We start from the raw sequence: 27,489 nt of genomic DNA on the forward strand, positions 1-27,489 counted from the left end.
GTGTTACTCCTTGATGTTATTGTCCTGCCAATACTGCCTTGGCACTGCTCTCAGATGTTACTCCCCCAGAGTTAATCTTCGGTGTTCCTCCCTCAGTGTTACACCTCCAGTGTTACTCCTTGATGTTTTTGTCCTGGAAATACGGCCTTACTCTTCGGTGTTATTCTGTGGTGTTCCTTCCTCAGTGTTACACCTCCAGTGTTACTCCTTGATGTTATTGTCCTGGAAATACGGCCTTACACTTTGGTATTATTCTCTGGTGTTCCTCCCTCAGTGTTACACCTCCAGTGTTACTCCTTGATGTTTTTGTCCTGGAAATACGGCCTTACTCTTCGGTGTTATTCTGTGGTGTTCCTTCCTCAGTGTTACACCTCCAGTGTTACTCCTTGATGTTATTGTCCTGGCAATACGGCCTTACTCTCTGGTATTATTCTCTGGTGTTCCTTCCTCAGTGTTACACCTCCAGTGTTACTCCTTGATGTTATTGTCCTGGAAATACGGCCTTACTCTTCGGTGTTATTATGTGGTGTTCCTTCCTCAGTGTTACACCTCCAGTGTTACTCCTTGATGTTATTGTCCTGAAAATACAGCCTTACTCTTTCTGGTGTTACACCTACAGTGTTACTCCTTGATGTTATTGTTCTGGAAATACGGCCTTACTCTTCGGTGTTATTCTGTGATGTTCCTTCCTCAGTGTTACACCTCCAGTGTTACTCCTTGATGTTATTGTCCTGGCAATATGGCCTTGGCACTGCTCTCAGATGTAACTCTTTGGTGTTATTCTCTGGTGTTCCTCCCTCAGTGTTACACCTTGATGTTTATGTCCTGGAAATACGGCCTTACTCTTTGGTGGTATTCTCAGTGTTACATCCCCAGTGTTACTGCCCCGGAGTTACTCTTCGGTGTTATTCTCTGGCGTTATTTCCTGATGTTATATTCTGTTGTCATTCTTCAGTGTTATTTCCTGGTGTTATTTTCCAGTGTTATTCTTCAGTGTTATTTTTTGTTGTTATTCTTCAGTGTTATTCTTCAGTGTTATTTTCTGTTGTTATTCTTCAGTGTTATTTCCTGATGTTATTCTCTGTTGTCTTCAGTGTTATACCTATCAGAAAGACATACCGATCAGACATGCCGATCAGAAAGACATACCCATGAGACATGCCCATCAGAAAGACATACCGATCAGACACATTCATCAGACATACCCATCAGAAAGACATATCTATCAGACAGACATACCTATCAGACATACCTATCAGAAAGACATCCATCAGACATACCGATCAGAAATATATACCTATCAGAAAGACGTACCTATCAGAAAGACATACCGATGAGACATGCCCATCAGAAAGACATACCCATCAGAAAGACATACCCATGAGACATGCCCATGAGAAAGACATACCGATCAGACACATCCATCAGACATACCCATCAGAAAGACATACCTATCAGACATACCTATCAGAAAGACATACCTATCGTCCAATCTGTGAAGAAGGCATGCAGGTGATATTTGTATAGATTTATCTACACCCTTCTGGCAGTGCTGCCATTGCAGTCGGGTCTCACAGACTACGAGGAGTAGAAGTTGTCCGACTTCGCTGCAGTCAGTTTATACTCCACCTCTGCAGCCGCTGACAGATCGCGCTCCACGTTGTGTCAGCTGCAGTCGAATGCACCCATTGCTTCTTTAAGGGAGGATGGGCAAAATTACAACGTCGTCGGTGATTGGCTGTTGTGCTGGCGTTCAGTAAACCTCTGCTCGATAGGCCATCGAGTTGTCTGTCTCAGCGCATTCTCTAAAACGGAGCAAATTTGTTTGATCGAGTTTTATAGTCTGTGTGTATCATCGTGATCATCCTTATTTTTTATCGATAAAAAATCGAGATCTATTTTATCTCCCAGCACTAATAGCATAGTTATAATTCAATTAAATTAGGTATTTCACATTCATTAGAAAGCAGAGTCTTGGAGGTGCAAGTCAATCTGGCTATTCATAGCTTACCCGAGGCCTCTCTCCCTGGTACTTAATATGAACATCTTTCTGGTACATCCCATCCCTTTCCCTTGACGAGGTCCGATAAAATGGTTATAGGAGACAATGGACATATGGACAATATAATTGAAAAGATAACATGAAACATGTGCTATAAGCACTGCAAAGCCACATGTTGTGAGCCCGGGAGAGGAGCTCTTTATCACACACAGTATCAGTGATTTGGATCTTATTTCCCTCAGGTACTGCGGTATTTACTCTGTGTTTGTCATCACCACAGTTCTCACCTAGAAAAGCAGCATGAATGGATGGATGAAAGATGGATGTATGGAAGCCTAGTAAGCCTAAGTAAAGTGAAAGTTGTCCGACCCAGCAGCCATTTGGTGATACCAGGTAGTGTTGTAGCACATCTGATCAACCATCGCACCACATGCACTCTATGGACAAATGTGTTGGGACACCTGATCGTTACATCTGCAGTTTTACATTCATTTACCCAAAAGAGCATTTGTGAGGTCAGACACTGATGATGGATGTGAAATCCTGGCTCACAATTTCCATTCTAGTTCATCCCAAAGGTGTTCAGTGTGGTTGAGGTCAGGGCTCTGTGTGAACCAGTCAAGTTCTTCCACACCAAACTCAACCAACTATGTCTTTATGGACTTTGCTTTGGGTACTGGGGCACCGTCATGCTGGAACAGAAAAGGGCCTTCCTCAAACTGTTCCCACAAAGGTGGAAGCATAGAATTGTCCGAAATGTCTTGGTATGCATATTGAGACAGGACAATGACAGAAAAAGGAAGAAACACTCAGATGTTAGCGCAGCAAAGGGTGCATGAAATATTGACAAATATAAGCAACATTCATAAACAAAATACAGTACATTCCTATACTGCAAGTGAACTTATGATAATCAGCAAAGCAGCCATATTTTATTGGACACGGTGGTTCTGATAACCAGCCTGAAATAATCAGTAAATGCCAATTATAAAACATGAAATATATTTTTCCTGAAATGCATTGAGAATAAATACAGCAATTGGATCACAGCGTAATTACAAGATGATGTCATGCTATCGAACACCTTTTTGGAAAGAAACTGGCTTTGACAGCAGAGGGTTCAGCTTCTAACTGAAAATAGACTGAATATACATTAAAAAAATATACATATTATGTAGCTACAATAATTTGCAGCCAGACAGAGGCTGTGAATTGCTCTGTCGTTATTTTTAGACTGGTGTAGTTCTTTTTGTAATGCTGAAAAAACTGAAGCCTATGTATGCAATTTTTCATATTAAAATCTCACATTTGCAAATAATGAGGGATAATTAGCATTATTGCAATGACAACACCCACTGTGTTTCATTAGTTGTCGTAGTCAAAGCTTCATTAGGCCCAGTTGAATTTAGATCGCATTTAAGTTGAAATTAAATGCCATCTTTCAATTAAACAACTAATTTGAACATGGTGTCTGGGTCCGTTCCTCGTGATGCTCCCTGAAGTGCCTTGGCAAGTTTATAACACAATAAAGAAAGCTAAATTTACATCAGACTTGCTTAAATACTTGTAATTAAAAATTCTAACAAATATGGTAATTATTTGACAGTGGGAGATGTGCTTGGAGATGGCATTCTCTCTAAATATGTAAAAATATATTTTATCACCCCCTAACGCCCTCTTCTAAATGTAGCAGACAAAATCTTCACTGATTATCTCATAACAAAACAGTCTGTGAAATCTGAACACAGACACAGATGTAGATATATACTTGTCAAGGTTCCGGGCGGCTCGGGCACGCGAACGAGGCATGGTGCAGGCACAGAAAAGGTGGATGACCCACTGGCGGCTCCGAGACAGATGGGGTTTATTTAAACAAAACAGAAAACACTACAAACACAAAACCAAAAGGACCACGAGGGGTCAAACACTGAAAGGGATTAAACAAGACTAAATAACAAAAACACTGAAAATATCGGAACCATCGAACCACTAGAGAACATATCAGAAGCAGGGACTTAAATACAGAAACCAAAACTGGGTAATAAGACTAACACAGGACAGGTGAGACTAATTAACAGACCAGGACAACAGGGCACAGGTGAAACTAATAAACTCAAAGGAACAAAACAGGGAAACTAAGAACTAACCAAGGAAACAGAAACCAACACTAGGGAATTTAAACAGGTAAAGACACAAGCAGGGGGCACAAGGAACAAAACCGAAAACCATATACAAAATCACCAAATACAATAACTAGACAAACTCAACTGAAACACTAGGGAGCAAAATACAAAAACAGGAGGTGGGATTCAAACACAGGACAGAAGGTACAAAGACAATCAGACACTCAAGGTGTTGAGCCATGATGCCAACAGAACTGGGGAAACTCAAAGACAAACATGAAGGACGGGATGACCAGCAATGCCTGCTGGCCAAATGGGGAAGGGACACAGAGTGACAACAGGGGCTGACCCTGACAATACTAGATCTGCCTTCCTCTGCTATTCCATACTAGATCTGCCTTCCTCTGCTGTTCCATACTAGATCTGCCTTTCTCTGCTGTTCATCCAATACCAGTTTTAGTACTTACTCTGTGGTGACAACAGCATGCGGCTTCCCTGTTACCTAGGCTTTTCAGGTTTGCTTATGTTCTCCAGAAGTTCTTTCCTTGAAAAAAAGTAGCATGCTTTACATACTGCGGCTTGCTGCAGATGACTCATTTTTCGGTGATTACTGAGCACGCTTAAGGATTTCATTGCCTTAAGCCTTTGGACTCTCCTCTGCATTCAAACACTTCACAGCCTCCTCAGGAAGTGTCCATGCAATTAAAAAGGACAAATTATGAATATGCTATTAGGATTAAGAGGCTCTTCAGGCCTGCTTGGGGCTTTAACTCCGACAGAGTCCATCTAAAGGTGGACTGGATGGTCCTATCAGACTGGCAAGTTTTGCTGAGCATAGAGTTTTGGTTCCTGACACAAGCTCATCAGAGGTTAAGGGCTCCGACTCAAGGACAAGATCTCCTAGGATTATAGCAGCACCAAAAATACTATGAGGTGCTTTCCTGGTGCCAAGCAATGGAGAAGGTGAAGCTGTTGGGGGTGGGGGTGGGTAGATAGCTGTCACAATCCAAACAGGTGCAGAGTGGACGTGAAAACAGGAGTCAGAGATAGCAGCTGGTTACCAGGTTACCGACTGTGTCGGAATCTCTGTAATTGGTGTCAGAGTGGGGCCGTCTCGGTGCCCATACAGATGGACTGGGGCAGATGACAGGTGCAGGATGGAGACATACAAGGTGTACTATGTGCCTGGACATTTCTGACCAGGAATTCATTATTTAAGAGTCGATGTCACCATCCCCTGTTGCTACATACACCTCAGGGCCCAACACGGTTAGACAGAAGTGTGTCTTGGAGCACAGTGTGCAGGCTCGATCAGCCACAGTCAGACATCTCTCTCTCTCCAACTCCCATTCCCTGTCCAATAGGAACGAGGCAAACAATGGCGGCTATCGCCCTCCTGTTATATGTTTGAACACGTGACAATATTTGGAGAAGCCCGATCGATACGAGCTCCAGGTTAATGAAATGCTGCGGCGAGGGAGAGTGGCAGCCGGCTCCATGGGCGTGTGTGGCGGTAAAATTAAGTTCCGTTAAAACCCAATAACCGGCTCCCCTGGAGTCAGCCCCCCCCCCGCCCCGCGCTGCTGCGAGATTCATAAATTACAGCTGTGTCTTTGATTCCCAGTGCTGCATGAATATTAAAACAGAGCTGTTTCAGGCAGCCTCAGCTACATGCCTTTAGTTCTCAGTCTTACTGAAGCTGTCATCCTCTGTATACAAATGGACCAACCAAGTAAAATGATTCATCATCGGATTCAACATCATTATCGACACTCAAGAGATTTCGCAGAGATCGGCTAATTAAAAGTACTACCTTTGCCTATGAGTTTTATGTATTGACTTATATAAGGGGTACAAGGAAAGAAGCTGGAAGATAGAATTCTGAGGGTAAAGAGATGAATATGCCATGAGGACACTGGTGCGATGCCCTCTAAAGGTTCTCAGAGCAACTGCTGGCGGGTATGGGGATGATGTGTGGCTTAGCAGGTTAGGAGGCTGTGTTTGTGATTGGATGATTGTTGGGTTGAATCCCACCATCAACCAAATGGTTTTATTGTTGGGCCTTGAGCAAGGCCCTTAACCCTCAATTGCTCCATGGACTGTCTGACACTACTTTCTCAAAAATGTACGTTGCTTTGGATAAAATAGGGAAAGAATATATAAATGTAACTTGAAAACAAGCACAGTTAATCACCTATTTTTCCATCATGTTGTTTTTTGTCCTGTCCTCTTTTTCCGTTTATCTGGTTTGGAAAAGCGAACGAGCAAAAGTCTGTCGCAGATTCCCACAGCCGTGTTAATAAGAGAGTTAATAAACTTTCCAGCCGGCACGCGTGTGAATCCTCGAAGGAGGACGTCCCAGAAAATCAGAGGAACGTGAGCTTCTACTGTGGGGACCCCCCCGTCTCATTTAGGGGTCCAAGGTGATATTTTGTCAGGGGGGCCAGGATTTCTAGCTACAGCCCTCAATATACTCTTTCATAGTTTGCTTCCTTAAGACAGCTTCATTCTGGATTAGATAACAAAGAAGCATCTATCAGAGGTGAGGACACCAAGAATACCGGCATCCCTCCCAGGGATGGCACCTGTAAGCAGGCCCTGCAGATCTATGTGGTGGATCTGCCCCCACCTCCACATGATCCAAGGCTGGACCTCCAAGTTAATGGACCATCTCTCCTCTGCATCCAGCATGTGTCACTCCAGCTTCTCCAGGGTCCAATGCAGACTTGTCTTCCTTGTTCCCACATCTCACCCTGGCTGGTCTCTCTTCGCTGTCCGCCCATCAAAGACCCAGTCAAGTTAAACAAAAAAATCCTGAAGGTGGCTTTCTGAACATTGGTATCACGTCATCTCACCAACACACCCCCCCCACCCCAAAAATCTCTGCACTCTGCATTTTCTTTGTCTACAAATTTTGGCATCTCCGGACGGTGGGAATTGACAGTCTTGTATCGTTTCGATCAGTGATAGAGTGACCTCAGATCCCAGTAATTCAAGGCTTTAAAATCTTCACCACTTTTGAAGAAAAGAGGAAAAATCCACCTCTGGATTTAACCTGGATTTGCAGTAGATATGCCCGTATGATTAGTAAACCATGCTTGTATCCATCCATCCATCCATCTTCACTTCCTGGGTGCTTGTATACTTTTTATATGTTATTGTACCTGTGACTCTGCTTACTCATTATTCAGTACTTATGCTGCATATCATTAGGCCCCTTGCTGTAGTATTTGGATCTAGGCTGCAGATAATCGATTGTCCTTACAAACCTTGCTTGAGGGTTTGTGATCCCCATTACTTTATGGTAATATGCCATATTTGCTATGGACAAACACTGCTGAGTGAATAAATTATGGTGTCCATGGTGACAGGTGGCCCGTGTCGGCATCGCGTGCCGTTTAAAGCGTCGGCTCGTGTTTAGGTGCTTCTTTGTCTTCGTGTGAAGCTTCAGGTCCTTGTCACCCTCTCTTGCGTCCCCTAGGAATCCTCCACCCCCCACCCACAGCTGTCGCATGGCTGCATCCTTGTCTGCCGTCCCTGCGCCAGCACACGCCCGGGTCGTGGCTCATGTCGGCACTCTGTCTGGATGCAGGGCATTGCCCCCGTGCCCTCCCCTGCCCCCAGCCCTGACAGCCTGGCACTGAGAAGCCCGTCTGGATCCCAACCTTCGCTGCCCCAGTCTCTGAGTGAGTTGGATATGCTGGCATCACACACCCAGTTCCCCCCACCTCCCTCCGGCATCCCCCCCCCCCCCACAGAAAGGTTCCTTTCCCCTCCACTGGTTGGGTCTCTCAGCTCTTCGGGAATTAAAAATGCCCCAGTTCCTTCCGGCTATGGGGTAGGGGGGTCAGCTCTCGTGTCCCCCTCCCAATAAGAGAGCCCCCGCCCCTGGTTCACACCACCATTTGCAGCAGACCTGGTGGGCGATGGGTCACGCTGATGCATTATAACAAAGCCAAGCTGAGCGTCGCTTCGCCGCCACGATGAATTTATGCTCGTGGAATAAAACTCCAAAAAACTAAAGGTTATATTCTGCATCCGCTCTGCCTCTGTAGACATTTATCTTCACCATTATCTCATACATCTTAATTCAAATAAACTTGAACTAAACTTGGAGCCTTTAAGTGCATCTTAATTGCAGTTCTTGGCTAGCTGGTGCTTCTTAAATCATTTAAGGCGAACAAGTCTGGAATATTCCGGGGCGCTGGTGTGCGTGCATTTGAATACACGTTGTGCTCATAATGGTGGAGCGTGCGACGGTATCTGCGGCGCGGCCTTGGTGCTTTGTGCGGCCCTGCGTAAGCATGTATGCGTGTGAGTGTATATCTCTCTATTTCCCAGCAGGCATTGCAGCAGTCAGCCACAGGCCTCGCTTATCTGCCACGCTCTATTAATTTTCTGTTGCTATGCCCAGGCTGGAACTGCACTTTCAGAAGTATAACCGCTACTGCCCCCCCTCCCCCAACACCCCCCATCACCCACCTCACCCCAGTCAATGCCACCCACCTCTGGCAGAGCCTTTACTCAGCCAGCAGTTGGAACGTCACCAGTCACACTACGCTAAGTCCTGGGGTAATGAATATAATTACAGAGCACAGCGCTCGCTCTGACGGGCAGCTAAGAGTAATCACCTGAAAGGTCTGAACGGGCCTCTGCAAAACCACGGGCTGCCCATCTCCGGTGAGGCCTGGCTTGCCATTAGCGGGGCGGCTAAACTCAAAGTGGCTAATCCCTGCGTGACACGCAGCTAAATTTTAGCTGACAATATGATTTATGATGACTTTGGTCATTTTTCTCCTTTTTTTTGAAAAAACAATGGGGTACTCTTCTTGTGCCTGTTTGGAATAACCAGGACAATCACCCCCCGAAAATGTTAGCCTTGTGACCACAGCCCACAGTTTGTTCACAGCTGAGGTTTCTGGAGCCACACGAGGACACAGCCTTGCCCTCAGATGCCGTTTTTATTCTCAGCTTACATAATGCTCTGGAGCTTAATCACATTTTCAGCTAATTTTGCTCTCATCTCAAGATTATTTTTATGATCTGTCTATCCTTCTGGTTTTGCATGCCCTACGGTACTGGTGTTAGCCACACTTCACTGGAAGTATGAGGAATATTCTGTCACCAAGCTACTGCTAAAGCGTGGTACCCCAATGTTAGTTGATAGACTTCGAAGTAAACCTGTTGAGATTTGTTACTATGACAAACAGAAACTGTTAGAAAATGCCTGAAATCTTTACGGATTCCAAACTTTATGGGCTTTGAGGCTACGTTGTGGGAACATAGACAATATCTCGTGTCACCCTTTTAATCTTTGCGTTTTTTGGGGTTATGTACCTCTGGTGGAAGCTAATTAGCCTCCGGGTAAATTCAAGTAGAATAAGTGTCAAGGCTGAATAAAATGCAGTCTCTTGTCTTTGTGCTGTCAGCCTGGGGTGAGAAGAGTGGAGGCCACAGCACCCAGAGTGTGAAACCATGCCTCAGTGGTCTACAAAGATATGAAGCGGGGGCGGCATTGTATGCCTTGCTGACAACCGTAGGGTTTTTGCAGTAGGCAGCTATAGATAGACCTTGGGATTCCATAATCCAGCTCACCAGGCAATTGGAGATCCAGCTGATCAGGATGGTGTCATCTCCTGCCTTTCTGCCCTTCTACTCCTCCCCCTAGGATGGCCTTAATGAGCCATGCTTGTTGCCTCTCGTTTCAGCCCTCATCTGGGTCACTCCAGCTGCCTCTCGTTTTCTCCCTCGTCAGTCCTGTATAATAGTACTTCCCAGTAATTCTTATTGGCACCCTAACATTCTCCCCTGTATTTTGACCCCCCTCGTGGTCAGTTTTGTTTTTCTGTGTTTATTAAAGTCCCTTTCCTCCCAACACTTGTCCTCGCCTCCCTCCCTTGCTTCGACGAGACAGATGGAACCTCAGGGTTTGAACTGTCATTTGATATATATTTTTTGTTCATTTAACGTTTCACTTTATGAAGTTTTTGTAACGTCTGCTGTAATATTTAACCCACTCAAAATTAAATGGTGTTTCTCTCGGCTTTAAGTTGCGAAGGTAGCTTCTTGAGGTGAGAAGAATATTTCCCCTGAAACAATGACTCAAGCATCGTTGCTTAGTATCATTATTTATGAGGTGTTTTAATGGATAGTAACTGTTTTCATGTCTTCAAATAAAGTCCCAGAAGCCAGGGGGCTCATGGCAAGAGAGAAATGGATATGTCAGTCCTATGTTACTGTAAATGACCTCTTTTCTATTTATTTTCAATTATCACACTTAGCAGTTTGCCTTGTCCCTTTGACTAACTTTCAGACTCATTATTCTAATGTATAAAGCTCAGAAGATGATGTGGTATTATTTTGCATTACTCTCCCATCTAGGCCTTAATATCGTAGAAATCGTATTACATGCAGTGACTTGCAAAGACTGGGGTGCTGCTTCCATTATTCAAGTCACAGATGAGAGGCGTTTGTGCCATTTAACAGAGCAAACCGTGACAGTGACAGCGTTAATGTTCTAGGGCCCCCGAGTGGCACCTGTCAGACCTGTCGCTTCTCTCGCTATATGAGTCGTGATCTTAAGAGGTTCCGCCTCAATTCTGGGGAAATAAAGAACAGCAAATGTGGAATAAAACCCTTAAAGTCTGCTTTGGTCCAAAGCGTTTCTTGAGTACCAGTGACTGTAAGCGTTCAATGGGTCGTGTTTTACGTCTTATTTACACCATATGGACAAAAGTATTGGGACTCCTGCCCATTACACCTACAGGAACTTTAATGACATCCCATTCTAAATCCATAGGCATCACTATGGAGTTGGTTCCCCCTTTGCAGCTATAACAGCTGCCACTCTTCTGGGAAGGCTTTCGTGAGATTTTGTGACGTGTCTGTGGGAATTTTTGCCCATTTATTCAGAGGAGCATTTGTGAGGTCAGGCAATGATGTTGGATGTGAAGGCCTGGCTCTCAGTCTCTGCTCTAGTTCATCCCAGTATTTGATGGGGTCAGGGCTCTGTGCGGGCCAGTCAAGTTCTTCCACACCAAACTCACCCAACCGTGTCTTTATGGACCTTGTTTTGTGCACTGGGGCACAGTCATGCTGGAACAGAAAACGGCCTTCGCCAAACTGTTCCCATAAAGTTGGAAGCATAGAATTGTCAAAAATGCGCCACAGTTACTTAATGTCGTCTGGCACTTCAATGCAGAGTTTGTGTTGTTCTAATCACTTTTATTTTGTAATAATACCACTTACAGCTGACTGTGTAATATCTTGCAAGGAAGACATTTCACAAACTGACTTATTCCACAGTGGCATCCTATAACAGTACCACGCTTGAATTTACTGAACTCTTCAGAATGACCCATTCTTTTGCAAATGTCTGTAAACCTGACTGCATGGCTAAGTGCTTGATTTTATACACCTGTGGCTATGGGACTGAAAGAAACAACTGAATTCAATTAATAAGAGTCGTGTCCAAATACTTTTGTCCAAACAGTGTATTTGACATGATTTTATCCTTGTTCAGGGCCCCTTAAGAGCCAATACTCGGGTTGGAACCAATGACCTCCCAGTCAGAGGCATGTCAGCCTAACCCTCTGAGCCATGTGCCGCCCAAGTTTTGATCCATTTTGCGATAAAACAAGCTGTGCAGATGCTTGGCAAGGAGGACGCGGTGGTGGCATCACCGACCTTCTCGTGCATTCCCTTTTTCCATCCAGCAGACCGGGCGCAACGTGTGTTTCTGTGTCCCCCTCTGATAGTGATGCCACTTGCCAGCAGGCCATAGGCTCCCAGAAGAAAGGAGCGATGGGGGACGGCGAGAATGCCGCCTCCCATTAAGGTTCCATGTTTTTCAGCTGTCGTTTTCGTTACTATTCTCACGCTGACTCTCCCCACCATATCAAGTCTGTTTTTCTCAGTCCTATGATTAGATTCATCCCTGGTTCCATCACATCCATGGTTGTGGGAGCCATTATAGGAAGCAATCAGGATGACTGCCATCTGCAAGCATTGGGAGATGTGTGATGTCCATTGAGCATAACCTTGCGCTGTGAGCAACACGTCCTTGTTGCCGTCAAGGCTGGCGACAGGGAGTAGGGGTCACATGACCTTGCAGCACTGACATCAACCGTTTTTCACGGCCTCTCCTGCGCATGTCCAGACTGCATCTCGGTTGCGCTGGCTTTTGGCCGACAAGCCTGTTATGAGTGGGCAGAGATGGAAAACGGCCGTGTTTGGACCCTCGAAATGCCGTGCTGAGGAATCTGCTTGGCCGGTTATTCCCAGCTGAAACGATACAGGTCAGGTTCTTTCTAGAATGTTCTTTGTGTCTGTCTACAGTCCAGCTGTGCTTGCAGAGGGCCATACCTGTGCTACTGTTGAAGACATCAAAGGCGTCATGTCTGAGTGAGTACCAGGCTGCAGTGAATGCATACCAGGGGTGGACATGCAAAAACTAAAACAGCCCAGGAATTTGGGGAGTGGGTTCCCCTTGGTATATTTTGCTGCTGACCGGGGGGGGGGGGGTTCCTTTGGTATATTTGGATGATTGTCATCAACCAGTTGGCCATCAATGAAATAAAATGATTAAATAAAGCATTCTCTGTTAACCATCTCCTTCGATCAACTTGGAAACATGTCAAGATCGATGGACGGGTTGGACACCCCTAGTATATAGGTATATAACGCTGGGGTTGGAAAGAAAGACCACCAGGAAAATCCCTGAGCTTCCTGATGGCCAGTCCGTGCCTGATGCATGGAGATACTGGTAATGGGGTAACAGCATCGATCTGGACTCTCTAGACTCCTTCAGAGTTTGTTTTCCAACTTAAGAGATCAGTGGGCAATGCTGTCCCTCAACCCCTGGACAAGAGAAACATCTCTGTTCACACAACGTAGGACTAGATCTAAGCTTTTAGCACCATGGTGCCAGAACGGCTGGCAGGCAAACTCAGGGAACTGCGCCTTCAAAATGGTTTTCTCAACATCAGAAAGACATTTTTTTCTAATCATTGGTTTTAGGAGGCTTTAACGTTATATTGTGACTGCACTTTAAATACGTAGATACAACTACATTCTGATATCAGAAGAAGGCACTGCAGACTGGAACTGCAATGAATTCTGTGCCCACATTAACTTTCCTGCTGGGTTTTGCAAGTTTTTTTTTATATAATGTGTTTTGGGTCAAGAGGAATGTAATTGTGTAAAATCCTGGCAAAGTGCAGCTGTTTTCATGAACTGCTGGCACTGCCTGAGTCCTTCAGGAAAAAAAAATAGAAAAAAAACTTACAAGGAGATCCAGCCATGGCTGGATGCCTACTGTTGCCCCTTATTCTGACAATTGCTGTTTAGTGCCTGTGATTAAACTTTTAAAGAATCGTGCTCACATTGGCTATGTGCCCATCGCAGCATCCACTATGCCATTAAACATGGAAGGCAAGAGAGATTAAGCAGCTGTCATCAGAAACGGGAATTACTGATGGAGGGCTGACCGCTGTTTCAGCTACGTAAGGGGCCAATCAGATCGAATCCCGAAAAAACGGGGGATGCATTACATTTTTAGCTAAATGCCTACTGACACCAGGATTGCAAAAGGATCACTCATCATCCTTGCACTTCTCCTCGGGGACGATGTCACATTGGAACTTCTCTGATGGATGCATTAGACGGTGACAAAACAGGAAGAACGGGACAGATGGCACAGGATTGGGCGCAGCTTGGGACAGACGGGACCCCGGGTGAGGCAGCCAAACAGTCCATAGAGATGCTCCTGACTCAACTCACACTCATTTTCAAAACGGGAGGTGCATGAGACGTCATTGGTGCCCTGCTCTTTTGTGGAGGAATTAATGGGTGTGGTGGGTGTGGCAAAGCCCTTGGTTCATGGAGCCTTGTTAAACTACTTTTACTATAAGTTCAACTACTTATCCAGCGGAACAGTGTTTCCCAATCCAGTCCTTGGGGACCTGCATTGCTTCAACGTTCTCTTGTCCTGTCATTCCCTGTGGTCGAGCCACGTTCGCCGTGCCGCTGCGTGGGCGCGACTGCGAATGTGTCCTGGCAGCTTGCTGCCCTGTACGCATGACGTGGCAACACCCACAGTCCACCAGGCCAAGGCCGTGACTTAACCGTGCCCCTCCGCGTTGCTAGAGGAAATCCGTAAGCCACCCCCGGTGTATGACATCAGAGCCATCGATCCATCTTGCCCTAGTGCGTGTCTGTTTATCTTACTGGATTGTTCCACCCAGACTACCTAAATGCCATGTTGCCTATGGTGCTGATGAGGGGTATATACAGGGGCGGGGCCAAAGAAGCCCCGGCCCCAACCGAAAGCTGATTGGCTCCCAGAGTGCCTAATCCCCTGTCACAGAGGCTGTAAGAATTATGGGCCTTCTTATGTCCTCCACCTTAAAAAATCCTAGAATTGCCCTGATGCAGACATAATGCAAGATGCAATATTGGTTCCATTGATACTATTCAAACTATGTCTAGACTGGCATATTGCCCACAAGCTGAGTGAGTTCCTTGTGCTGTAACCCTCCAGATGGTGTCTCAGGCAACCGAAGAGTTCTAGGAATGAATGTCTGGGCTACTGAGTCTAAGACACTGCATGCCATATACTTTTGGCAGTGTACATGTGCAGTGCCACGTGCACACACACATGCATCCTGTTGCTGTAACAACCCTGTGTGACGTGAGCCAGGAACCACCAGTGAGCGTGTGCCTGAGCTGCTTCTCGGCCCTCGTTGAGCGTACTCACTAGATGGTGGAACATGCAAATTTCGTGCCAGTAAATGGCCATTGAGAAATTTAACTATACTGGCCATACCTTTAATCTTAAATAAACAGTTTAATAGCTGCTATTATAGGCTAACCACAAAACCCAACCCCGCCCCCCCAGCCCAGCACACCTACTTATTGCTGTGAGAATGAAAATCATACTATGAGGGAAGAAAAAAACGGACACATGGGTTCTGGAAGTTTCCACAAGAAGGCTAAATTAGATTTTTTTTCAAAGCTCTCACTGCAATGTGGAAGGGCTCATGGACACTTCATATTTTGGCAAAGTACAGAGCTAGAATTGCTGGGCCAGTGTTTGCTTTTTCCCAGGATACCTTGCGGCAGAGTGGAGGAAGCTGACCAAACAGTGATGGGATCAAACTGACATTAATATCACATTTTTGTTAGAAAAAATCTGAAAATGGAGTGAGCCATCATCCAGCCTACTCTCCCGTAGGGCAGTTAGGATTCAGGGGCCTCTCTCAAGAACCCTATGGGGAAATTACTCTGCCAGCAATGGGATTTGAATCCACAACCTCCCGGACACATAGATTGATGTAGTGTCTGTCTAGCAGCCTGATTGTCCTATCTCAGTTCTGGATCGGTGTTCTCACACTCACACACGTGCACCCATCTGCCTCCCTTTTTGCCTCCTCGCCCCAGCTGGCCTCTCGGAAATGGCACAATGTTCAGGGTCTGTTTAAAAACAGGAGAGATTTTAACGGTCCCAGTCTGCTCCCACTGGTCCCTCTGACCACCATAATTACTCGCGACGACTCAGCCCCGGCCGTCCTTACTCTCTCCTGACAGGCCTTGTCTCCCTTTTGTTGGTTCCATGTCTGTCTTTCTCTCCAACTCCCTGACATGCTTTGTGCCCTTTGCCAGCCCTGCCGGAGGCGGTCCTGGCCGGCGCCCAGACATCACGCTCTCCGGCCTTTCCCAGTGTGGTGCTGTGCCCCAGTCCATCAGACCACCTTAGGGGCAGGATCCTTAGGCTTCCGGAACGTCCCGTCCGGAAGCGGCCCACGCTTCCCTGGGTTTTGCCAGGCCGGGCGAGGGGGCATGTGGTGGACGCGACCCCCTCATGGTAGCCATCTGAATATACCTTCTGGCTCATCCCACAAGGGACCACCCCCTGCTATCACCCCAAGCTGCAGTCTTTGTTTTAAATCATCAGTGTTAGACAGGAAATAATTAGTGAACGTGTATGAGCGACTCTGGGGTGTTTGTGCACACAGTTGTATACTAATCTGTACTGCTAGTGTTTAACTGGCTTTGTATGCTAACTCAGAATTCAGACTATCTTTGAGGAGGACAGTCATCTTTCTCCCTCCTGACTTGACATTTGTCAATCCTTTTTTCCCCACACTTTCTCTCTCTTCCTGGCCCTGCCCCCCATGCGATGGAGCCGCAATTAAGCTGCGGTCACAGTTTATGGTTAGACTGCTGAGCCACCCCCCCCCCCACCCCACCTCAGCCCCTGCAGAAATCTGCTTTAACCGCTGATTATCATAGCGGGCTGCTGCAGCCTCGACCACAGAGGGCGCCGATTCAGCCATATACCTCCAGAATGAATAAAGGGAGGAATTGGGAAAACATCCAGTAAGAGCTGAAACTCCTGATCTGTCCGGCTCTGAGAGTCGTAAACCCGCCGGCCCGTGACAGCCACTGCATGTGCATGTGTGTGTGTGTGTGTGTGTGTGTGTGTGTGTGCGCCAGGGCCGACGGAAGCTTCTGGCATTCCAGGGGGATTAACCATCAGACCTGTCTAACACCGATGGTACGGCTTTATGTAACAAACCAACCGTCTTCCTGCTAGAGGACCAGGGGGGAGGCGACAAGCTCTGTCCTGATCGGCAGGATAGAGAGCAGGACATAGGCAGCTCTGGGGGTGCTGGATCAAGGCAGGGGGGTGCACTGCCCTTATTTGGTATTCAATTTTCCCTCTTGGTTCATTTGGGTTTGCTCTGCACTGGGAATAGACAAAAGCAGAGAAACTCTCTCTCTCTCTCTCCCTCCCTCTCCCTCCCTCCCTCCCTCCTTCTCCCACGCTTACACTCACGGTTGCACAAACACAAACACTAAGCCTCGCCCAAGTCTTTTCTTTCCCTTCTTTTTTCTGTCATTTCCCTCAACTTCCGCTCCGACGCTCCGGCTCCGACGGCACTGTCCTGGTCTCCGCTGCTGCTGCGGAACGCCAGCGGACGCTATCCCCCAACACCCCCCCCCCCCACCCACCCGTCGCCCGCTCCCGAAAAGTGGACTTTGGGTGAGTTTGCTACTTGGATGCCCAGATGCTGAGGGTCTGAGGGATGTGGTGCTGATGGCAGGGTGGGTGGCGTGAGTGATGGCTGGGGGCATTCAGGTGGAGGATTGGAGATTGACGGAGGCTCGAACCAGGATGGAACGGTGTCGGGGGTGGGGAATATAACCGGGGGTGGGGGCAGCAGCTGGATGCACAGATAGCAGCAGGGTTTTGGGGAATGTGCGTACTGTGTTCTCATCTGTGGGGAGCGAGATGCATCTATTTACAGAGCTGCTGGCCCCCAGTTCGCCCTCTGGGTTTCTGCTGTCTTTGGTCCCACTTTTTTTTGTTACACTTTTTCGTTTTAGCCCTCAACGGGAGCACCTCTAGGTGAGTGCAACACTGTGCATGCAGTTAGTGAAGCCTTCAGTGAAGCTAGTCAGCTGGTTAAGCAGTGGTTCATTAATTACAGCAAATTTCAGTGGAGAGTGCTGCCTCTGTGTTGATGCACCCTCTCTGCGTTGATGCAGTGTCTCTGTGTTGAATTGGTGTCTCTGTGTTGAAGCCTCTATTCTGTGTTGATGCACCATCTCTGTATTGATGTGCCATCTCTATTGTGATGTTGTGTCTCTGTGTTAATTCCCTGTCTCTGTGTTGATGTTGTGCCTCTGTGTTAATTCCCTGTCTCTGTGTTGATGCCCCATCTCTGTGCTAATGCCGCGTCTCTGTGCTAATGCCCCGTCTCTGTGCTGATGCCTCTTCTCTGTGTTGATGCGCCTTCTCTGTGTTGATGCCCCATCTCTGTGCTGATGCACCATCTCTGTGATGATGCCTTATCTCTGTCTTAATGCCCCCTCTCTATGTTGATGCACCATCTCAATGTTGATACCTGGTCTCTGTCATGATGCCCTATCTCTGTGTTGATATTGCATTCCCTGTCTCTGTGCCGATACCCTGTCTCTGTGATGATGTCCTATCTGTCTTGATTAATCATCTCTGTATTGATGTGCCACATCTATATTGATATTGTGTCTCTGTGCTAATTCCCTGTCTCTGTGTTGATGCACTGTCTCTATGTTGATGCCACATCTCTGTGTTGTTGTGCTATCTCTTTGTTGATTTCCCTATCTCTGTGTTGATGTTGCATCTCTGTGTTAATTCCCTGTCTCTGTGCTGATGCCCTGTCTCTGTGATACTGCCCCATCTCTGTGTTAATTCCCTGTGTCTGTACTGATGCCCTGTCTCTGTGTTGATGTGCCATCTCCCTGTTGATATTGTGTCTCTGTGTTAATTCCCTGTCTCCTGTGCTGATGCCCTGTCTCTGTGGTACTGCACCATCTCTGTGTTGATGCCTCGTGTCTGTGTTGATGCCCCGTCTCTGTGTTAATTCCCTGTCTCTGTGCTGATGTCCTGTCTCTTTACTGATGCGGGTGGTTCGGATTTGACACTGGGGCTGTGAGAATCAGTACTGTCAGTGTGAGACTTTTCCATTTTGCCCATCTGTGCAGTGGTTTCTCTAACTTGTGTCCATGGGTGTGAGACTTCCGAATGCTGGGAAAACAGCCCTGGTATATATCAGGCACGTTGGAGCGTCAGGCAGTGAAATAAACCCTGAGCCACTGTCCGACGTTTCTGTTAAAGTGTCTCTGGAGAGCCAGCTTCACTGATCCAGGTCCAGGTTCCCAGGGGCATATACTGTACTGGGGCAGGGCCAGAGGGGTACTGGCCTGAACTGCAAGCTGATTGGCCCCTGAAGTCTTCCCTCCCATCTCTCACCGATTCAAAATATATCATTGGCTAATAATAGGTTGGCTCCACTATATGAATTATAACCCCATTTTTTCCCACCACCATAAAAACTCCTACAATCACCCCTGCTGTTTCCAGAGTATCTTCAGTGGGGAGGGGCAGCTGCTGGTTGATACACGCTGGAGGTGGGGTCAGTGTTCCCCCGTGTCCTTTGGGAGCTGCCTGGTTGGGCGTCAGTTGGAATTGTAGGACAGACACCACCCCCGACTCCAAACCAGACCAGTTCATTCAAAGGTCCCTCTTAATTAGAATTTTTCTTTCCTCACAGGCTTTTAATTGGCTGTTAGTTGGTTTAGGGTCCTGTGAGCTAAGGCATGCTCTGCAGTCCGTGTTCGGTTATTATATAAAGTGTATGCCAGCCCCCGGCGTCATTCAGCTCTGTGAACTGCCAATACGCGATATGCAGAAACCACTGTGATCTCTTATCACAGTGCTATGGTCATCCAACAAATGAGTGTAAGTAGGATTACAAACAGAATTATATTACCCTACATCTGATGTATAAGGATGTGAACCTGAGAGTAGCCATGCAGTGGGTGGAACCTCAGCACCACACGAGTCCGAATGGAACTGTGCGAGTTTTTTCCAGTGGCTGGAGAGCCAATCCTGCCACCAACCCACAAATTTTCCTGCAGTTTGGAGGACCTGCTTGCAGGGCCAGATGTACATTAACGTGATACCCAGGATGAAGTAATTGCAGGTTATGGGCCTTGCTCAAGGTCCCAATGGAGTAGAATTACTCTGGGCATTCATGGGATTCAAACTGGCAACCTTCAGATCCCGAGCCTCAGAGCCGCCACTCCGCCCAGATAGTTATAGTTATGTAGAATATGTCATGAATATAAAAATAAACGAACAACCAAATTAATAAATATATACACACATAATTTATGTACTATGTAATATATTTTGGCCATTGTAAGCTGGGCGGTGCGGTAGCACAGTGGTTAGCATTGTTGCTTCACACCTCTGGGACCAGGGTTCGAGTTTCTGCCCTGGGTTCACGTGTATAGAGTTTGAATGATCTCTCCATGTTGTCATTGGGTTTCTCCCACAGTCCAAAAACATGCTAAGGTTAATTAGGTTTGCTAAACTCCCTATATGTGTGAATGGTGAAACTGCCCTGTGATGGGCTGGCGCCCCATTCTGGGTTATTACCTGCCTTCAACCTGTAGCTACTAGGATAGGCTCCACAACTCTGCATAGGACAAGTGAGTATGAAAGACAGACACAAAATATATTCTGAAAGGCTTTTAATGTGTAGATTTCCAGTAATTGCTCCTAATTATTTTCTTGATGTCTGCAGTCACTAAATATCTGTACCGTACCTTTGTATAACTAGTATATTATGCTTTGTCGATTTCTTTATACTAGCATTATACCTTATAATACCTACTGATATTAAGTTATGTTCAGAATCCTGCATGCGTATTTCTTAACGCTGTACAGTACATGATCTTATGCAATTCTGTCAATTTCTGTATCACCCTTGAGTTGGCAAACTTTTATGGTGGTGAGGTGTTTGCCATCTTCAGTCATCCTTATATCTTCTTCAGTTTTACTCCTGAGTGGCTTTGACAGTTTGTTTCGGTTCATTCGGCTGCCTGTTCTTCTGATCCAGCTTACCGTGTTTGTTATGCACTCAGGCCCTAGAATGTGCATCAATTCAGTCTTCAGACGTAACGGTTTTGACTCGTGTCAAAATAAAAGTGCTGCTCAACTATGGACTGTTGTCTTAACTGATTTGCCATAAATCCACCAGTACACGTACTTTGAAGATTTAAAGTCAGCATGATGTCTTTATGAGTCAAGAGCCGCGCCGATATCGCTGATATCTGTGAAGTCACCGGAGAACTTCACAGTTATGCTACATCATTCTGAGACATCAAGAATAAACAACCTGTGATGTGGATAACAGAAAGCTTACTGTCTGTTATCTGTTAAGTGTCTGGCAAATATCTGATTGGTTACTAAGTCATGGGGGGGGGGGGGGGGAGGGGGTGTCAGATGTCAGAGAGGTGCATGACACAACAGAAACAGGACCTGCACGAAGGCAACATATATCATGCAGCATGATGAATATGCTGTCCAGAGGCCGGGGTTTTGCATCCACAAACTAGTTTCTATTATAATCATAAGAATTTGAAGTGGTGCAAACTGACTATGGCACTTTAAACCATTTTAGATTAAATACTATTTATCCAGCGAAGCACAATTATGTGACAGAATCACCGCTAATGTGACTGATACTTTCCCAATACTTTGAAAGACAAATGCCAAAGATGAATCATGAAAATCAGTTTAAGGCATGCGTTCAGGTTGCTGCAGCCAATGCATCCATGGTGAGATGGCCAGGGGGCGGGGGAGGGAAGCTTTAATGGGACTTCGATTTTTGGATTAACGAGAATTGAGCGAGAAAAGGGTTGAGACGGGATGCCTTCCTGATGAACTTGGAAACTAAGAGAAATAAGTGGGCGGATCTGTCAAGAATGAAAGGAATTGATTGTGTGGCTCTTGGGATTGTGTTGCGTGTCTGCTCCAAGTTATTGGCCTGGGAAGTTGGGAATAAACACTGATTTATATCATTTAAAAATGAGGGACTGGTGGCTCTAAACATCCCTCTGCACTTCCCCTTCTGGGACTGTTGTTGTCAGTGATCATTGTTCCTTCAGTGTTTACCGAGGGCATCACCCGTAAAATAGCAGCATACAGATTCAGACAGGTAACAGGTAGCAGGTCGATGGTAGTAGGCAAACAGAAGGATTGTGAATATCCAGGCCTCTGAGATGGGATGCAAGAGCCTGACCTGCTTCAACAAGTCCAAGCGTGTCCAGTTTGTCACAAATCGATTGCGTCGGCTTCTTTACATGGCGTGCACTACGGAAATGATGAAATAATGACGTTAATCACTGCAAGGCGATTGAAGCCCCCTTCATTTCAGGAGGCTCCCTTTTGGCAATTAACGAAATTAAAATGTCTCTCAGCATCCAGCCCTGTCCAGTGCATTGCTGTGATTAATGATATCTTATTAGTGAAAATAATCGGCAACATCACTGGGATGGACTGGGTTCAGGGTGTTTCCCTGCAATGTGCCCAAGTGCAACCTGGGATAGGCTCCGGGTTTCCAGTGACCCTGAGCATGATTAGCGTTTGTAAAGTGGGGGACAATAAAACTAACCACCTGCACTCAGGCCTAATGCCCCCCCCCCCCCTCACATACATTTATTACTATATTGCTGTAATGACTGGACAGGGAGAGAATCCATGTGCACGAACTTCAGGTTTATTTCAAGGCTCGTGGTCCAAAGGCAAGTAGAAGGCCGAAAGCCGGGCAGAAGCCAACGAAGGCAAGCCGGTCCGAATTGTGATCCAAATCCATGGTGCAACACGCCTGTGAGGAGCTGAGGCAATGAATACAGGGGATGGTGTGCGGCTAAACCGGTTTGGGTGCAGTGCCTGTGATCAGAAGTTTGCCAGGTCAAATCCCAGGTTCGGCAGATGGATTTCACTGTCAGGCCCTTGAGCAAGGCCTGTAACCCCAGTTACTCCAGGGACTGGCTTTACTCTTTCTGCTTTCTTAATTGTATGTCACTTTGGATAAAAAGCACCTGCAAAATAATAATAAATGTAAAATGCTAGAGGAATGGCAAGACAGCAAACAGGAGTCATACACAGAAAGCCAGTCGTGAAACAAATACTCAGTATATATATATATAACACTCTGTACACAAGGAGGGACCTGGAAACAGGTGCTTTAATTAGTGGTAATTGGTTAAGTTGTTGAGTTACAGGTGTGCCTGGTTTTCAGCGGAGGCTGGGTGTGGCTGGCTGGATGCTTGGTATGGTGCAGGTGTGACGGTTGCTTTGGGTGTTTTTTTGGCTGATGTTCCTGCGCTTCTTCTCTGCCTCCATCATTCTTGTGCTTTAGGGACTTTAAATATTAATGCGCAGCTGTGAGCCGAAGCCGAGCGTCAGACACCGAGGATGCGGGCGAGTGTGCAGCTCCAGTGGCGTCCGGGACAAAGGGTTACGTGTGGGAATACAGCCGTCACCGCCAAGAGCGTTTGAGCTGACCGGCGGCATTTTGTGGTCCGTGGTGGGAGGAACGAATTTGGCCCACAAACACACGACGTCTGACCTGGAGGTGCTCAGCGCCGACACTAGCGGTGAGGCTCGCCGTTTTCGACGAGGAGCTCTCCTAAACCTCCGGCGGGTGGGGCTCTTACCTCTGAACCAGCATGCAGTTTGCACTATTTTCCGGGGGACTGGAGAACATTTGGAAATCTAATCCCAGTGCGGATTTGTGTGATGAAGCGAGTTTCGATCTTGCGGTAACAGGTGTGTGTTTGTTTCTAAATCGAGGGGAAATCCGACTGACATTACACAGTGGCTGCTTTAGTTAGCATAACACTTATTGGCCATTTGGAAGTGTTTGACTGTGTTGACTTGCTCTGTATTTGTTTATGGGATTTTGCGGTTTCATATTTGGTTTCAGTTCTCCCACACATCAGTCATTTACACCTGTTCAGTGAATTGTTTAATTGTTCGGTTGTAGGGTGGGGTGCAGTTAACAACCACAGGAAAGCTTGGGTGAAGAGAACCACATGATGTCTAATCTTCTTGACGGACTTGAATGTTTCTGCCAATGGTCCCTTTTCTGAGATGGACAGGGGAGAAATGGAAGCAGGACAAAAGACCACTGGGGTATGCAAACGGAGAAGTTAGGTTTCTGTGAGGAGAGAGGAACTACAGTGGAACAAATCAACATTAAATAACTGCGGCCACCTGTACTCTAACCAATTTAACTTTCCCTCCTTCTCAGAGAAGAGACATTTCCATTTATACATCTCCAAGGTGACTTACAGGTCAACACAAATAACGGCAGAATTAAGCCGTGGAGAAAAGCCATCAAAAAAAAGCACATAGTCAATGACTGCAGTGAGGATTACTGCGCTGCTAGTTCCATGGGATACTAAAATAGTACTTTATAATGACACAGTGTAAAATATAGAGGGCCAAAAAAGGCATGTACGACAGTTACAAGCACAGTTTAATGCATATGCAATACATTTCTTCAGAGGTCAAACCATGCAAATGTAAATAATTCCATAAAACAGGCAGCCACCCAAAGCTAACGACGTGTTCGTGCAAGAAGCAGCAACCGCAGCCTCTTAATCGCATTTGAGATGCAGTCAGGAGTTGAGCGATGAAGTTCAGTTTGAGGGGGATGAGTTCAGATTCTCTGCTTAGGAGTATGTCCTATAGTCCAACCACACTGGTGTAAACTTTGCAGATCGGGGACTGTAATGAATCATAACAGGCCTGAAGGCGAATAGGGTTCCACAAGGGGACCACACCTGTTTCAGGTGAGTCTTCTAGCTAAATTCTGGAATGTGAAACTTCGTTACCATGGTTATTTGGTCCCAGCTGTCTTACCTGTTGGATTTTTAATACACTTTCTTGACAATTTAGTTCTAGGAGTGTTTGGCCGATTGATGTATGTATGTCTGGAAGTTGTGCGTTTTTTTTTTTTATGTGATGAAGGAGTTTGAAGTGCCCGTTTGAACTGTGAATGTGTTTGGTAGTAGCGGTACGTGTACATGTTTGTGCGTGTGGGTGTGCGTGGTGCAGTGAGTGAGTAACAGAGTGTGGGTGTGTGTGGGTGGCCGGGAGCAGTGAGGGCTGTCAGCTGTGTTTTTGCGCTGCATCGGCCAGGACTTCACCGTACGGGCTGTTGGCTCTGCAGACTCCAATTCCTGTTCCAGGTGGGAAACTGAAGCACTTAAACGCACCGGTAGCATCCTGGGCACAACCCACCGGGCACAAGCATGATGTGGCATGCTCAGCTTCCTGAAAACTTCACCATGGTTGTGATAACCCTTCCTCAGCCTGCCCTAGAGGTTGGCGAGGACCCAGGCGGGCAGGATAGTCACCTAAATGGTGATGTGCACTGTGCAGCAGATGCTGCAGGCCAGACAGGAAGCTCCCAGGGGCTTGAGCTACCCAGGCAGCCAAGCCCCGCCCTCCCCACAGCTACAGACGAAGGTGAACTCGAGGTCTCTAAGGATAACGGCATACGTCGCTAACTGGGTAACAAGTCTGACTCTCCATGACAGCCAAAAGCTCTGTCACACCCAGAGATCTCCGATCAGGGCCCGGTTGTCCTAAATGTAAGCCCGTTGAGGGACTCACCATGGTGAGAAGGGGCAACGTAGGACCCAGACTTGTGCACTCAGCCCAGCTGTAACTGAATCTGATATTTCTATGGCCTTTGTTTGCTTCTCCCTGCCTCTCGCCTCCCTCCCTTCTTTCTCACTTTGCTCCTCTTCCTGGCTTAGCCGCAACTTTCAGCTCCAAGGTAATATCGTCTCCCTCCATCACTTTGCATTAGTAGGTCATTTTTTTTTCCTGTTCACCCATTACAGAAATGTAATCACTTTAGTTTTTTCAGGGTAAACATCTAAAGACTTTTTCCCCTTCTGTTTAATCCCTGGGAGGATTTTTCAGCGGCAGGTTACGAGCAGGTTGACATGATAAGAATGGACCCGTGAGAGACGGGGTCAAAGGCGTCATGCTTTTACTTCTCAGATTGGTTCTTTGATCCTGCCCTGCAATGTGAGGTCACAGCAGGTTTGTGCCATTTGGACCTGCCCCTTCAATTCAGCTGTGCAGAGAGGATCCGGCTTACATGAGTTTCGTGTTCTTCCTGGATCCCCGAGGGAGACCGTTTTGGGCAGCGCAGTCTTCCTGCCGCACCAGCATCCCATTTGCGCAAGTGGGTGGAAACCGTTAAGCTATGCAGGGTAATTTAGACAAGTGTGCCCCAAAACATGCGAGTGATGTTTCTTCATTCGCTGACTTTGATCGATATGCCTCGTTAGAGAGCCTGTAGGCCAACAACAAAGGAGAACACAGTTAACCGCATAAGTGACGCTGGCAGGAAACCGAATTATGGCGTTGGATCTCTTGCATCGCAGTGCTAATGAGATAATCGCACAACGGCAGAGTTTCTGATTAGTGAAGAGATAAGGCCTTGCCATCAGAGCTGCAGTCTGTAGCAAGGTGAGTCTGATGCTTAGCCTTTCTACACCATCAAATGTAGCTCTTTGCTGGACAGTGGTGCCACTGGAGTCAACAGTATCCCCAACTCTTCCCCCCTCTGTGCTCATTTATTCTTATAAAGGGAGTTGAGTTTAAAGGGCAGGGGTGGGCGGTCCTCTGCTGTTGTCATGCCGATAGGTGCTCTTCCATAATCTGTCTTGATTTATGGCTCCGTTAGAGGCCCTTCAGGCTGGCAGTCATGCCGCTCGCAGGGGGGTAGCGATTACTTGATTAAGCCCCTGGCTTCTTAATTAAACTATAATTCTATAGAACAAGCGGGATGCTGTGCAGTCTCCCCCAGCGGGAATTGGATGCCACGCTTGCGTACCGGGTGTCGTGGATGCCTCAAAGTTAACGCGATTACGATGATATCAAAAGGGGCCGCCAAGCAATCATCGCTCTTTTTCGGGTGGGAGGGGTGCATGAAGAGCACAGGTGGGGGGTGTGGGGGGGGTGTGCCCAGGAAGAGGAGGCAGACAGAATGTGCGAGAGCGGGGCCCGCGGCATTGTTTCCCCCGCTGAATGGCGCCTTTTATGAAGAGTGTTTAAAGGGACACCGAGTCACTATGGCAACCTTGCGGGAGCCCTCAGATGAGGGATAATGGAGCGAGAGGAGGTTCCCCCCTCTCGCCGAGTGCTCCTCCTTTGGCCGGAGCTCCTCAAAATCGCAGCCTGCCACGGCGCCTTTCCCAGAGCGCTCTGCCTCTGGGACAAGTTGGACGTCAGCGTGGGCTGACGGAGACCTCCTCTCTCATTCTTGCCTCGAAACCGGCCTCGCCGCTGCAGCACGTGCGGACAAACTTCCCCGACGGCTCCCGCCAACCCCAAACTCCGTCGTCTACCCGGAGTTGCGCCCCCCCCTCCCCGCCCCATGCCCCCACACCTCGGATGGGAGGAGATGTTATCCAAGGGTACCCTCGCAGCCTGTGACTCGTTTGTCTTTCTTGCAGAAGCGGCGTCGCCAAACCATGGTGCTGCCTCGCAGGCCACAAGCCCCGAGAATATGCAATGCGTAACGGTGAGTACCCCCTCCCCATGCTGTGCGTGTGCTGTGTGTGTGCCTGCGGTCGTGGGCGTCTCAGCATTCCTATACGTGTGCGATCGTGTTCCAGCGCCTGTGGGTTATGAGTGTGCGCCGCAGGATCGCTGCGCGCGTGCAAGTCGGAGTCAGCGGGGTGAGCGTGTGGATCCCCAGGAGCCTCTCTCCATGAATGTTTTGGACTTCTGTATCTGGGAGAGCTGCTGGGTACAGAACTGTGTTCACTGGAACTGTTCTCCCGTTCCTGACCTCTGCCTGATTTCTTGGGGGCAGGCAACGTTTCAAATTCCAGAATCTGGGGTCACCTCACTTCTCTGTGGTGGAGACGTCTGGGTGTCCTAACCAGAGCAATCAGATAGTTCCGTACTGCAAGACAGACCAGGAGAAGCAGACT

General features: G+C 47.2%; 1 protein-coding gene across 3 annotated transcripts in view; it reads left to right on the top strand.

Moving 5' to 3' along the window:
• Positions 1 to 17,031: 17,031 nt before the first annotated feature.
• rgs3a (regulator of G protein signaling 3a) overlaps positions 17,032 to 27,489 on the top strand; it is a 92,888-nt gene continuing 82,430 nt past the window's right edge. The window contains exons 1-2 of one of the 3 annotated variants that reach the window (XM_072714754.1): positions 17,032 to 17,170; positions 27,007 to 27,074. In XM_072714754.1, coding sequence (XP_072570855.1) covers positions 27,060 to 27,074 — 15 coding nt within the window. In that variant the 5' untranslated portion in view covers positions 17,032 to 17,170; positions 27,007 to 27,059. Of the gene's footprint in view, positions 17,171 to 22,835; positions 23,122 to 27,006; positions 27,075 to 27,489 lie in introns of those variants that run through there. The other 2 variants (XM_072714751.1, XM_072714752.1) reach the window with 2 other exon arrangements.

This window comes from Paramormyrops kingsleyae, chromosome 7 (genome assembly GCF_048594095.1).
Source record: "Paramormyrops kingsleyae isolate MSU_618 chromosome 7, PKINGS_0.4, whole genome shotgun sequence".
NCBI classification, from domain to species: Eukaryota; Metazoa; Chordata; class Actinopteri; order Osteoglossiformes; family Mormyridae; genus Paramormyrops; species Paramormyrops kingsleyae.